Source organism: Periplaneta americana, chromosome 15, assembly GCF_040183065.1.
Source record: "Periplaneta americana isolate PAMFEO1 chromosome 15, P.americana_PAMFEO1_priV1, whole genome shotgun sequence".
In the NCBI taxonomy this organism is placed as follows: Eukaryota; Metazoa; Arthropoda; class Insecta; order Blattodea; family Blattidae; genus Periplaneta; species Periplaneta americana.
The window spans coordinates 58,842,719-58,857,555 of NC_091131.1; the positions used below are offsets into that span (position 1 = coordinate 58,842,719).

The window sequence follows — 14,837 nt, forward strand, 5'->3', positions numbered from 1 at the left end:
TGATTCGGAAATATCTGTGAAACAACTTTTGTGCCATTGTTACTGTATTTGCTTTCGCAAGCTGCTCAACAAAAAAACGATTTTATGGTGTGGACTTGCCATTTTCCATCATGTCTCCCATGGCAACAGAAATAATACGAATTTCGAAATTTAGAACTTGAAACTTGGAAAGTTCGGCTATCAAACGACCATGTTAATTCCTCATTAATAGTTACTTAGTAATAATTATATAAAAGTGTTACCACAATTTTGAAACGTGGTATATTGAAAATATTTGGAAATGCTTACCATTTTCCAAGTTTACTGATGACATGCACTCAAAAATTTTCAAATCATTATTTAGTTTTGAAATAAAATTAAATGAAGTCTGCAGCTTTTTAAAGATCCTGCAGTATTCCCGTCGCTGTGGGATCAGCAAGACGTTGAATCAACACGCAAAACAAATACAGTAGTGTTTAGCAATGACTAATATAAAATGAAGAAAAGCATATAATGTGTTTTTAAGTTGTTTATTCTTATTCGCAGAATTTGTATACTACAGTTTCAGTTATTGAATATAAATCATTTCTTGTAGTAATATCCGTAAGGATTGCTTGGATTCAGAATGTAGCGAATGTTGTAAAGTATGGTATCTACGTCGCTCAGGGTGGGGTATCTTAGAGTGTTCATCTGATTTTGAGCCTGCTGCACGGTCTTCCCCAACAAGTAGTTAAATTTGTATAAGTCACATTCTTGTATGCTTCCATCTAGAAATAAGATAGAACTCAGATTAGCATTTTTCATCTAGGATTCTAGAAACTATTAAATTCTTCTGGGGAATCTTTGCTGTTATCCATTCACTCCAAGAAAAAGTGGAAGTAAACAATCACATTATATATCCTTTCGTGCTAATATACTCGATCGGTAGTTCTTTAAGCGAACAAACATGTTATATATACAGTCAGGTTTCTAAACAGTGATTTAGGGGAGAGTTGGGTATTATGCGACATCACAGAAACGTAACCATGTCATTCAGGTACTATCATCTGGTGCTAGATGAAAGAAACACACTGTCCGATATTACCAGATGTCCGAGACTACCCAACTCTCCCCTATTTACTACAAGATGAAGTAATATTTAGCTACAATATTTGCTTACAGAATATTACAATTAGGGACCGGACTTTTTTTTATGTAATATCAAGGTGTGAAATATGTACATATTTATGTAAGGAAAACAAGCTGAATATGTACAAAAATATGTAAATTCATGAAAATATTTCATATCAATATCTGCGCTGGTTTGTATTGTTAAGCCTAGATATTTGTATTCTGGTACAATTTTTAATTTTCTGTTCTTCATGACGATTTCTACTGTTTCTGGTGTTCTTCCGCCGTTTCTGAGTATCATTATTTCTGTCTTGGTCACATTTATATCAGATTTGTTTTTATTGCACCATTTTACCATGATGTTTACTGTTTCTTGTAACTTTGTAAGTTCTTTACACCCTACCACTATGTCGTCCGCTTATGCGTATGAGATTATTCCCTTCTTGATTTTTACAGTACAAGGTAGTTGTATGAGAAAGGTTGCCTTTTTTCACTCATACTTACAGTGGGCGGTAAGGGGTGAGTGCCTCTTTTACTTTCTGGAACTAAGATCTTATTGTCTACATCTGTGAAGTAACGGTTAGCGAGTCTGGCCGCGAAACCAGGTGGCCCGGGTTCGATTCCCGATCGGGGCAAGTTACCTGGTTTAGGTTTTTCCGGGGCTTTCCCTCAACCCAATTGAGCAAATGCTGGATAACTGTCAGTGCTGGACCCCGGACGCATTTCACCGGCATTATCACCTTCATCTCATTCAGATTCTAAGTTGTTAATAAAGCATCGTAAAATAACCTAGTAAAAAAAAAGATATTTTTTTTTAGTTGCTTATTTAACAACGGTGTATCAACTACGAGGTTATTTAGCGTCGATGAGATTGGTGATACCGAGATGGTATTTGGCGAGATGAGGCCGAGGATTCGCCATAGATTACCTGCCATTCACCTTATGGTTGGGGAAAACCTCGGAAAAAAACCCAACCAGGTAATCAGCCCAAGCGGGGATCGAACCCGCGCCAGAGCGCAACTTCAGACCTGCAGGCAAGCGCTTTAACCGACTGAGCCACGCCGGTGGCTAAAAAAAGATGTTACGTGTCGTCCCGAAATATATCCTTTCTCGGGTAGGTAAAAAGGCTTTTTAAATCTGTGTATTTCAAATTGTAAACTTCTTTTTTTCCTTTTAAAGAAGTAAAATTGAAAAAAAAAACCCCTCTAAATATGTAGATTTATGTAATATCAAGACATAATATGTAATGTGGGGTAAATATGTAAAAGTACGTAGTATCAAATTTTAATATATTAATGGTAATTACAAGATTCGCAAAGATTTGTTATTTATATCCGGTTAGGTTGAAAGGTATTTAATATGTAATTACATAAAAATCCGGTCTCTAATTATAATATATACTGTTTGTAACTCACATTACTTCGGGTTGTCAGTGTGAGAGTTTTCATAAAAGAAATCCGTTAGAACTGATAGAAGTTATTAATTTAGTCTGAAACCATACCCTATGAAGACATAGTTTCTCTTACATAAACGTAATAAGAGTTTGTACACAAAAATATGTGCTACCTATAATGTCTATATAAAGTTTCATAACAACCCGTTAGAATGCATAGAAGTCCAGCTTGCTCACTGTGCGCTGTCGTTAAATAACGAAGTTTAAAAATATTATTATAAACTTACTCGTATTGGCTGCACTGATCACTTTAAGCTCTAAAATATAGTACAACTATATATATGCATTAACTACTCAATGGAAACTCACCTAAGACTGAAGAAGTTTCGTAGATTTGTTTATTTGTTTTCAAACAAGAAATAAATAAAGTTCAAACATGACAAAGAAATATGTTGCATCGGGACAAAAAATATCTAAGTCTATCGTTTAAAAATTTCTGTGAACGAAAGAAAACTAACAAGAATATTGGTAACTACATAAAAAACTAATTTTCTAAATTATCGTGTAAAAAATCAGTTTAAAATTAATGCATATTCAATTTTCGTGGAAAGTTTTTTTATTTCCCGTAAAATTTTTATTTTTGGGCTTGACCGGTTTTTGTACCGTGATCTTCAATTCTAGGCAGTCTCCGACACGTTTTCATTGCTAATTTCTTCGGAGGTAGATAATCGATTTTCTTTAGATGAGAGTTCCTCCACTATTAAATGATGTTCAATGGGAAACAGATTTCAAAGTCTTTCATTGCAATTCCGAGCTTTCCTTCAGCATTGTCACCAGTCAACGAACTCTTCTGAGGTGGGATTAAAGCTATTTGGCTTCAGCAGTTCTTAATTGTTGATGACGTTACTTCATATTATGAACGCTGTATCATGAAAAGTGCACCCTTGAGCGACAGATTCATTGCTATATGATCATTAATGCACTCGGTGATGTGTTTGAACTGATGGTGGTGGTAATGTGCTTTAGAGCATTTTATAATTTCAGCATCATAGTTCTAGGGGTTGAAGCAGTTCTGTTGTGTGTGGTAGGATTTCAGACACATTATTGACTGACTCTGTTTTGTGACACGAAATTAAAAAAGTCACTTGTTTGGTAATAATGTCAATCTAATCTAAAGTCACAGATAGCTTTTTGTTCTAAAAACGGACAATGCAATGCTACCACGATTTGGACCCATTGGCGTGCTTACCTTCCTGTTTCTTCTGTACTTCCTCTGCTTCATCCCGTAATTCCTGTATGATTGAGGTCAAATTAGCCACTCCTTCTTCCACTTTGTCGATGGCAGAGAGGGCTGCGGTTATATTAGCAGCTATTCCTTCCATTTCGGGTAGAGCAGGAGCCTCTACAATGTAAAACTTTAGATTTGAGTCAGATTCTTCTGCATGCAAAACCGCTGTGCCTAAGAGGAGAGCTTACGTTTTGCTAATCACATGACCACAGAATCGTGCTGCTTCTGACAGCTTAACGACAGTTACCTCTTAATAATGTGAACATGAATGTGAAAGAACATATTTCATAGTGATGATGGTGATGATAACGTTGGTAATAATAATTGTATTACTATTATTTATTATTATTATATTTATTTATTTCTGTTTCGTGATAAGTTGAGTCGAGTCCGCGACATTTGCGAGAGTGTGTCATTCCTGACTGCTAATATTCCCCTCGAGAATTTGATAAACAAGGACGTCATTTTCGACAGACCCATAATTTAACTGTATACTCCTTTTTCTGTGTCTTGCATTTGGCGTAGGGTTCAACTTTTGGGTTAGTTCAATCTTACAACGTGGACCAAGCGTTTCGACTTCACATCCATATGTGTGCATGATTGGTGTTCTCGCAAACTGAAGACGTTGAAAGGGGCTGGAAGATTCACCTAGCGACCAGAAAGTAACAGAATTCAACGACTACTTTTTGAATAAGTGCCTTGAAAATGACAAAATACCCATCAGTATGTTTATACGCATAGAATGTACCGATTCATCTATTCAGTTTGTTCATTTATTGGTATTGTCAACATCTGCTAACCTCAATGCGATATTTATTACAAGACATAGTGAAGTATCATGTAAACGAGGAACTGAAATGTAAATATAAATATATCTGTTGTAAAAGATAATTGGATGAATATAGCAGCAGGGACGATTTATATACACTTGTTTATTATAGAGTTAAATAGAATATCAAACTTATCATGTAAAGAAGTTTGAATGTTTAAAATAAATGCGGTAGGTTGGAAACTTACACTAAAACCAGGAGTAAGTGTAAGTTAAGCCAAGATAAATTGAATAGTTATATGATAGAAAATGTGTTATTAAATTGTATATTTATTGTGTATAATCACTATTTGTACATATAATAATCTGTGGTGCTACAGCCCGTGAAGGGCCCAGACCAACCAGCCGGCTGCTGGCCTCACGTCCACATGCCGAAGGAGAGGTGGACGATCATCCAATCAGAATGGAGGTATATTGTGTTTAGCACGATGATCCTCCCAAGCGTTATAGCTGGCATTCGCAACCGGATATCGCTACCTATCGTAGCTTCCCAAGTGCATCACGATGCTAGGTGGGCACTGTCCCTACCCTGACTGAAATTTCATGAGAAAATTTCTTCTCCCATGAGGACTAGAACCTGCCCGCATTCCGGCAGGATTCCTTAGACCACAACGCCACGGCGCGGGAAATTTGTGCATCAGTTTTAATTATTAAGTTTATGAACTTTTGAACTATTAATAAATAACACTAATACTCATCAGTATGTGGAACTGTTACAAAAGAAGACACAGAACCAACAGTGCAGTGGAAGGATTTAATCGCACACCTTTCAAGAAGACCACATCACAAAGTTCGTTTTCATTACTAATCTGAAAAAAGTCGAATACAACAATTTCTAATGTGACAGACATGTCTTTAATGTCAGGGAGAAAAATAGAAAAACGAAATATATTAAAATTTACGAAGTTTTATGTACGGCTTTTAGAAAATATGATTCAGACAGACAATATAGAAAAAGGCTTCCTGAAAACAGTTGCACATCTGCACAAACTGGGACTATGAAAACATTGTTATTTATGTAGCTTTTTAAACCGTCTACCTCGCCTACTTCAAGGAGGGTAGCTAGTCCCAAGCCCAGAAAAAGTGTGAGGGAAATGTTGCGAGTTCTCAAGAATCTTCTACTGTCGCAAATGATGTGGATAAATTTTTTTTATTGAAAAAACCACCTGCAGTTACATGAGACTGTCGGAAATGTCACACATAATGACCATTGTCAGAGATGACACTGTCGCAAATGACGCTCTACGGTTGAGTCCGGTCTGCTCTTGCTATATAACTTTTAATTTGTCTTTTTCGACACAGTACTGGTAGGAAAGTGAAGATCTTATTCATTTATTTATTTATTTATTTATCTATTTATTTATTTAGTATTAGTATTAGTATTAGTATTTATTTATTTAACCTGGTAGAGATAAGGCCGTCAGGCCTTCTCTGCCCCTCTACCAGGAGATTCCAACTAGAATATCAACAATAAAATTACAATTAGTATTAAATTTACAATTACAATTACAAATAATATTACAGTTAGTATTAAATTTACAATTACAATAAAATCAAAGTACGAAAAGATTACCTGAATAATTAGAGCTAGATAATTTATCATAGAGAAACAAAGAATATTTTATATTTACTGAATTACAAATTAAATCTAGAATAACAAAATTGTATAGTGATGAAATTACTGAATATTGAAATATTTTGTCATAGATTAAAGAAACTATTTACAAGTAATCAATTACTGACCAAGTGCCTAGTAAGTTTTCGTTTGAATTCAATTTTATTTCGACAGTCCCTGATGCTAGCAGGTAGCGAATTCCAGAGTCTTGGCAGGGCTATTGTGATTTATTTATTTATTTATTTATTTATCTATTTATTTATCTATTTATTTATTTATTTATTCATTCATTCATTTATTCATTTATTCATTCATTCATTACAAATAAAATTTATAAAACAAAAATGTTTCTAGCCACTACCGTAAGAGCCAGGCTCGTGTACGGTATGGTCATAGCCAATAATATAACATACAATTTACAAGGACAGTTTACTAAATACAGTAAGTTACTTAATTCAAACCAATGAATAACACATATGAGCAAAAAAAGAAGAAAGAGAAAAAGAGAGAAAAATAAGCATTTAATATAAATTTACAATCCGACAGAAGCCAGTGATATTCAATAAAACATGAATATATTCGACAGAAATAAAAGGTAAAAAAATACATTTGTTAATATTATATATCATGAATAATTTTATAAATTTTTTTTAAAAAACTTCCGTTTCAAAATATTTCAAATTTGGACAAATTAACGAAGTAGGGAATAAAGACGTCACGTATGTTTTAATATAGTCACCATTGAAACAAGAAGTTCCTTATACAACGACAGCGATTATTTTTCTTCACGAGAAATCGAGAATTGATCGTCCTTAATATATGACTTGTCTGTATTACACTTTTTGAGGCAGACACCAATAAGCGACTCTGAAAGTTCAACTAAAGCAAGTATAATTATTATGCTAACCATGTTAGATTAATGCATAGCCTAGTTGAACTTGATAATAAATTTAGGTTGTTATGAATAAACAAGGTCAATAAATTGAATTCAATCCATTTATAAAGCCTTATTCAGTGCATAGGTTTCATGGGAACGTGGAGTAACAAAAACGGGTTTCTAAGGAAATATAATACAAAATATACGAGTATTTATTACTAAAATTCAGATTATAATGCATCGTTATATGCACTGAACGTAAATTTTTTACGGAAATATAAGGCGAAATAAAAGCCAATGGACTGAAGCGATCAAAATGAGCTGCAACGTTATTCCAGTCAGAACCCTCCCAGACAGAAGCCTTGGTACTGCCCATTGCAGAAGATGCGATGAGCAAGGAACCTTAGCCCATGTACTGGGTTTTTGCCGGAAGGGAGAATTACTGAGAATTGACAGTCATAAAAAAATTCGCTCCGTGATTGCCAATGAACTTCGCCGGGCTGATAAGTATAAAGGTGTACGAGGAAATTGGGTGCCTTTCTGCGGGCGGTTCAACTCGAAGAGCATATATCATTATTATAGACCGAAAAAAAAATTGTAGACTCATTCTCGATCCCACAGACCGTTTTGAGAACAGCGAGGAACAACGTAGAGAAGTCTGCAAAGAAAAACGGGCAATTTATCTGCCATGCTGCGGCGATTTGTGGACCAAATATAACATCAAGGCATGGGACGTTATAGGAATTATGATTGGGGCCAGAAGTACAATCCCACGGGAGTCCTTAGAAGTCTTCCGAAAATTAAACGTTCCTTACAGCACTCTGGACATTATATCCTCCACTGCACTGAAGTCATCGATTAGCATAATTAATCATCACTTATATTCTTTATAAAATGTAATTTGTCTTGTAGCCTAAATCGTCTGTTGCATTTCCAACCATTTTCTCAATGATAGCCTACCTAACTAGGGTTTCTATTAAAGAAAAATTGAATCAAATATAAATATTCATTTAGAATTGATTAGGAGGCCGATTATTAAACCCCGGTTGGGATGGTTATCAACTATCTACCTATCCGTAAATTCCGGTTCGAATGGATATATCAGTATAATAATACATTATAATTATATGAATCGTATAATACGTATAAGCTCTTACGAAAATAACGTAGGTATGTATTTGTTTCTGATCATTATAATCGTCATCATCATCATCACAACCCCACCACCACCCCACCACCACCACCACCACCACCACCACCACCACCACCACCACCACCACCACCACCACCACCTTCTTGATAGGTTATAGAGGCCTAGCCCTAATAGAACTAACTGTTAATGTCTACAAAAGTTTTCTTGCCGTCGCTTCACGGATTGTCCCAGTGTTCTCCCTTTTGGTTGTAACACAAGATTGCCCTAGAGATACCTGCTCTGAATATTCAGTAAACTTTTTGAAACGAACTATTTTTATACTTATATACCTGCATCCTAATATTAGTTTTTATGTACATAGGTAAACATATAATACTGTGTACGAAATAAAATTACATTGGATGAAAACAGAAACTATGAATGTTGGAAATAGCTGACTGTACTCACCATCGTTAGCACGGGTGTAGCTGTGAAGCTGAAACAAAGATAAGTAATTAGTTGGTATAACACAGAAGTCTCGAGACATTGTGCATGATAAGCATTTAAATATAAATTATACAGTCAACTTTGGATATAATGAACACGGTTATAGTGAACATTCTGCTATAGTGAACCTGAATCGTTGGTCCAGTAATATTTCGTTTAGGCCTATAGTGAACCCTCGCTTCGGTTATCGTGAACCTTAAAAATTGAAGTTTCAAGGATCGTATCCTGAAAAAATCTTATTTGAAGTCAGATCTTCTTGTACAAAATTGAAAGAATGTGTTGAGAACAATATTCTAAGTTTTTTCTCCTTTAGACACAGGACACAGGTAGGATTAGTGATTTCTAGACAATGAGCTATACCTGTAGGCCTACTGTAAACTCGGACAACACATGGCAACTTGCCTCACTTCACTGTCGAAGGGTTGCCATTCCTTCTCAAGCACACTATCTACTGTTATTTCTCATCCTTGACCTCAAAGGATTGACTTATGTTCTCAGAAGCATTTCCCTTATGACGGATAGCATCGAAACAACGGGAAATGAAATTGCCTTCTTTTACTAAAAGGGGACGGACATTATGTCCAGAGCATAAATGAAAGTAAGATTCCAATGGCTTTCAAACTCCATCAATCCCCTCCCAGTTTCCATTAAGTGACCCAGAAAATTCCAAGGCTGAGTACGTAGTCACACCATAGCAGCGTTTGTCATTTGTACTTTATCAGTCTGTTTCTAGTGTTCGAACAGTGAATGTACTCTATAAAAATATTGAAGCGTAAAGTGTTTTCTTTGGAAGATAAGGCAAGTATTATAAGTGACGTTAAACGTGGCCTTTCGCAAGAGGACATAGGTCAACTATGAGTAGCAGTGTAGAGTATAATCCATTCCACAAAAATGAAATATTTTAATTACTGTATATTATTTTATTTTCTTGTTCACAATTTCATTAATTCCTGTCATTTAAGGTTAGGGCAGAGACACTTCGGATTTAGTGAACCTCGGATAAAGTGAACGAAATATGCAAGTCTGCAGAGGTTCATCATATCCGGAGTTGACTGTACAAATTGGTGACGAACTGTTAAAAAAATATACGACAGACTTGTTAAAACTCATATTGGAGTATTCAGGACAATTAAGTCCAAAGCTAGTGATTATTATTATTATTATTATTATTATTATTATTATTATTATTATTATTATTTGTCTATTTATTTATTCTGGCGGAATTAAGACCAGTAGGACTAGTCTTCCACACTACCAGAAATACAAATACTGGTAAAACACAGAGAAAGAACTACAAATAAATTAACAATATTGATCTACATTAATAATGGCAGAAATTATGGAGCTCATGGAAATAATGTTTTTGCCGAAATAATAGTACCGCTTTGTTTCTAGGAATTATTTGTGGAATTAGTATCACATTATTCTAAAAACTAAAGTAATTATTGATTTTAAAGTGCAGTCGTTCTGCTCTTGTAACTGTAATGAAATGACGGAGAAAAGAATGAAAGAGCAATATCTGTATAACACACCATTCGTTATTTCAAGAAACCTAATTGCGCGTGAGGGGAAGAAGAAAGTGGATTGGAAAGCTTCATTCCCTCGCTATGCTTCTACTAGCAGCTAGCTAGCAAACTAATCCCCACCATAAGATTTCGTCCATTTCATACCCAAGCGGTGTCGAAGAGGGCGCTTTCTTTTGAAGAAATAAGATAAAAGTTCATTTATTAATTAAGCCTTCTCAGATGCTGCACCAATCACATGATTCTTTAGCAATCGTAATTGACGTTCTCATATCTACTCGTTGTGGAGTAAAAATCAATATTGTATCAGGAGTTGATTGATGACGACAAAATAGGTTAGATATTTTAATTTCAATTTTAATTAAAAGAAGCTTAAAATGTATTCACTGTGAAAGGTGGCGGTAGAAATCAGTGTGTTGATGTCGGTGACCAGGAATTACCTTTGAAACGCAATTATGACAGCACGGCTTGGCATTACAAATATTGATGCGTGCGAAAAATATATAAACAACACAAATACTTCAGCCTGGGTATTAATTTGACTCTCGGACTAAACTATAAGCTACGGCGTATGCGTGTATTTGGTTTCACAAGATAACGAATGGCGTGTAGAAATGTAGCGCATTCATTTGTTCTGATGTTACATATTGACCAAATATGCAAGGCTGAAAAACCGAACAAGAAACACTAATGAAGTGGTTTTTTGCGATAGTGGTAAAGTAATTTTGAACTATGTGATTTCTCTGTTCTAAATCCAGTTCCTAGTTTATATAATTTTATTTTAACTGGCCACAAATAAAGCTTCAAACAAACTGAAACATAAGATGCCACAGCAGTAGTTGCTCTTAAAATTCTTGTTGCAGTATATTACTATAATTAAGATCTTGGACATAAATGATAACATGATTGCTATGGAGTTGGGACGCGAAAGAAGGAACAACTATAATGTAATTTTAAATATGTCAGTACAGATATGTTTTAAACATACATTATAAAAATTTCAGAAACACAGCTTACCTGAAATACGAGAACCGCCAGCAACGTGATTACCACTGTTTTCCTCAACATCGTAATCTGTAAAAAAGAGTAAGATACAGTGAAATACCGCTAATTCGGAATGCATAATAATTCGGGCAAGTCTTTTTTATGTTAGAAATAACCACTGCTCTCAGGTTTTTTATTTGTTTATATATATTTTTTTCTTTGTTTCTTTGTACCAAACTCTTTTGTTTTCCCAACACGGTGACGTTTTTATTTCTACTAGACTAGACGGCAATTCGGAAGGCGGGTGGCCACTAGATGCGCCGTATCCTGTATGGCATGTGACGTCACAAGCTTGAACAGGAGAATCAATCAGAATCAGTCTATAACAAGCACTTCCTGAGTTCGTTTGTTCACGTGCGAGTGTTTGAATACATTGAATAAGTAAAACTAACATTTACTGTGTGTATGTAAGGTAAATAAATGGAAGAAGAGACTGTAAAAACACAAGTATTACACAAGCAGGCGCGGAAAATAGTGTTTAAGGTGTATAATTATTATAAAAACGTTAACGAGCAGAACGCTGCCGGCCATCTTGATGCTGGCAGCAACGTTGCCAACGTGCAAGAAACGACTGCAGAAGCATGTGGTGTGGGATTGAGAAACGTGCAATGAATATTGTTAGTGAAGGAAAGAGGGTTTGTATGGTGTCATGCTTACAGTAATCAACGGCTAAGGTCATTATTGTCTTTTGATAATTTAAATTCTCTCCTGCGCTATTTGCATTGCACGTGCGTGAAGTACGATGAGGCAATGTTGTACGCTGCCTTGCTCGCTCTATCTGTCTCTCTCGACGCAAACGCTAGCAGACAACCCTCCTTCCGAATTGCCGTGGACTCTAGCTAAGATATTATAATGTTTGCAACCCTTCAAAATTTTAAGTGACTTTTGAATTACCTTATATATTAACAATGCCCTTCATTTGTGATATTGTTTTCAAGTAATTGCAATGTGTATCGGAAGTAATGCTTTATATATTTTATTGTGTAACATTTATATTAATATTCTCATGTCACAGTTATTAACTATTAACATAGTCTATTGGTAATGTTATTATAGTCGATTTCTGAAACACTATACCTCGCAATTATATAGTCAGTAGTCTAAGAGAAATATGTTTTAGTAAACTAAATTTATATTTAATTACTGAGCAAAACGTATGAGAAAGCATAATTATGTTATTTTCTAGAGCGTTGTTGCGTTCAGATAAAGATCCCGTGATGGATAGCCGGCCCAGAATAATTTTACCCTTGAATTATTCAAGTTTGTATCACAGGGAGCTTTACCTGAAAGCTAAGTTTCCATAGTACAGACGTGAACAAATTATTAGACTAAAAGGTTTTTCTTGGAAACATAATATAACTCGTCATATCAACTATCAGTATAATTTACAGTCTCTATTGTTGTAAATATGATTGTTTATATCTTCTGGTATATTTTTCCAATGGTTAAGTATATTTTATCTGGCTGTGTTGGTACTACTGATGTGTTAATTATATACTGCAGAAGATATTCATCAGCCTGTTCTCCCATGACCTGCAAGAAGACCGAACACGAACGAAAATGAAAATCTGTGATCTATACGAAGAAGAAAGTGAACAAAAAGGCTTACAACAAAATATGGACTCATTTAAGCACTGTCTGATATCTGGCAAAATGATGCTGATATTCAGCAAACTTCAGTTTTCAGCATCCCTGACATAATCAACGTGTTAATAAAGAATAAGGAAATGTTCAAAAATATTAGTAACCTCCATATCAATTTTATGTTCATTATTTTTGTGCAAAATATATTTTTGTTCCTTATTTGTGCCGATAAATACAGCTTTGTTGCCCATATAATTAATTAGGTCTAATAAATTGTGCACGTCTGTATATACGTTACTATAGGTACGTTAGCAGAAAACCACAATTTCAAAATCACACAGAGTTTGTGTGCACTCGATGTGGATTTCTGGCGTCTTGTCAGCCCACCCGAGTTATGTGGAATTAATGGGAAAAATTAAGACTATGTCGGGTAAAGTTCCTGGGTAGCTCAGTTGATAGAGAGTTGATGCGTTCTCGAAGAGCCATTTGTAGGTTTTAAGTATTATTATATTACATTCCATTTGTTGTATTCTTCTTTAAGTTTTCCCTCTTAACTACGTATTTGTATTAATTGAGCTACTTGTGTTAGCTATATTCCAATCCCTAGATCTGTATTTTACTTTTTCCTAGTATGGTATCACAGTACTTTCATTTTGTATAGTTCTATTCACTTTCAGTTAAATTTCACTGCTTGTGATGTTTGTGGCCTGTGGAGTAGCCTATAAGAGAAGACCTTATGGCCTTGACTAATCCATTATAAATAAGTAAGTAAATAGGTAATAGTAAGATAACGAAGGTAACATCAATTCTGATGTATAATGCCGTTTACAAGCGCATTTTAATAGAGTCTAAAATGAAAGAAGGTTGTGCATAAAAAGAAGAGCTACTTACTTGAATGCCGGGTTTCGAGCTATGTATGATCTTAGATGTCTAGCTGAAGTGTGGTGACAAGCAGCACCTATAGGCATATATAATATATCCTTAAGTTGAAAAAAATTCTGGAATTACCCTCGTAATCACGATACCTGTGTCCGTGAGTGAGCTATGTAAACTTTTGTAGCAAAAATTTGATAAAGAATGTTTAAAATGAAAATATTCAAGGTTTCTTTGATAACTCTATGTGCTTATTGTGGAAACTATATATGTCCTATTTCTATTGCAATAGTATAATTTAGTGCATTAGCACTAAATTTAGGTCAAAAGCGGTAATCAAATTTTACGTACAGTATATAAGATTTAATATAAAATTGTGAATACTACATAAGAGAAACGAATAAACCATTTAAATGGCAAATTTTCTACATTGTGTATAGTGCTGCTAATTAAATATCGGCTATTTCAAGTAGCATATGGGGAACTAATTGCCTGCGAACTTTATTACAAGTATGAAATTCGTCCTCTTATTAAGTGCACACACAGATATCTTTGTAATGTAATGTATTTAACTTTATACCCAAGGGCGTAGCTTTCATTAATGTGGTGGATGCATTGCTTCTTCTTTTATTTTTGTAGTTCAATTTTTTTTTCAATTTTATACGAATAAACTAGCTATTTAATTTCCTCTTGCATTGCTTTAATGTAATCATGTCGCACGTATTCTGTTTTATAAGTTATGGAACTCTAATGGATGAAAATGAAAGTAGAACCTTCAATTTAGACTGTAGGACCTAGGAGGTTGCGAGAAAATGTTACAGTGTGGACTGAGCATCAAGCATTTCTTTTTCTGTTTCTGTAAAATTTCAATTTAGCGTTTGCAACGTTTTCCCGCTCAGTTATTCAATTTTTACTCTGGATGAATTGTGATGAAGTGAAATGTTAACTTCCGAATGCCTGCTTGCCGCTATGATTTCCTGGGAAAAGAAAAGGAGCCAGAGAGACAGAGAACAACAGAAATGTAACTTCAGGAGTTCGTCAAGAGTCGGTTCTTGCACCTCTATTGCACATATACATACCACT

General features: G+C 34.8%; 1 protein-coding gene and 1 long non-coding RNA gene across 2 annotated transcripts in view; one reads left to right on the plus strand and one right to left on the minus strand.

The window, feature by feature from the left end:
* LOC138714990 (uncharacterized) overlaps window positions 1-14,837 on the plus strand; it is a 182,341-nt gene that overhangs the window by 154 nt on the left and 167,350 nt on the right. The window lies entirely within an intron of this gene.
* Window positions 494-13,920, minus strand: LOC138714987 (uncharacterized). The gene is made up of 5 exons (XM_069847338.1): window positions 13,773-13,920; window positions 11,271-11,327; window positions 8,692-8,719; window positions 3,732-3,884; window positions 494-746 (listed from the first exon to the last, which is right to left on the minus strand). The coding sequence occupies exons 2-5, from the start codon at window positions 11,319-11,321 to the stop codon at window positions 562-564; spliced, it is 417 nt and encodes a 138-aa protein (XP_069703439.1). The 5' UTR covers window positions 11,322-11,327; window positions 13,773-13,920; the 3' UTR covers window positions 494-561.

What these genes read in the sequence shown, in the direction of transcription:
- LOC138714987 (XM_069847338.1), bottom strand. Translation starts at nt 11,321, where the DNA reads ATGTTGAGGAAAACAGTGGTAATCACGTTGCTGGCGGTTCTCGTATTT. An exon ending in CTACACCCGTGCTAACGATG is followed by an intron (nt 3,885 to 8,691) that starts GTGAGTACAGTC and finishes TTTACATTGTAG; the next exon opens with AGGCTCCTGCTCTACCCGAA. An exon ending in AGTACAGAAGAAACAGGAAG is followed by an intron (nt 747 to 3,731) that starts GTAAGCACGCCA and finishes TCTTATTTCTAG; the next exon opens with ATGGAAGCATACAAGAATGT.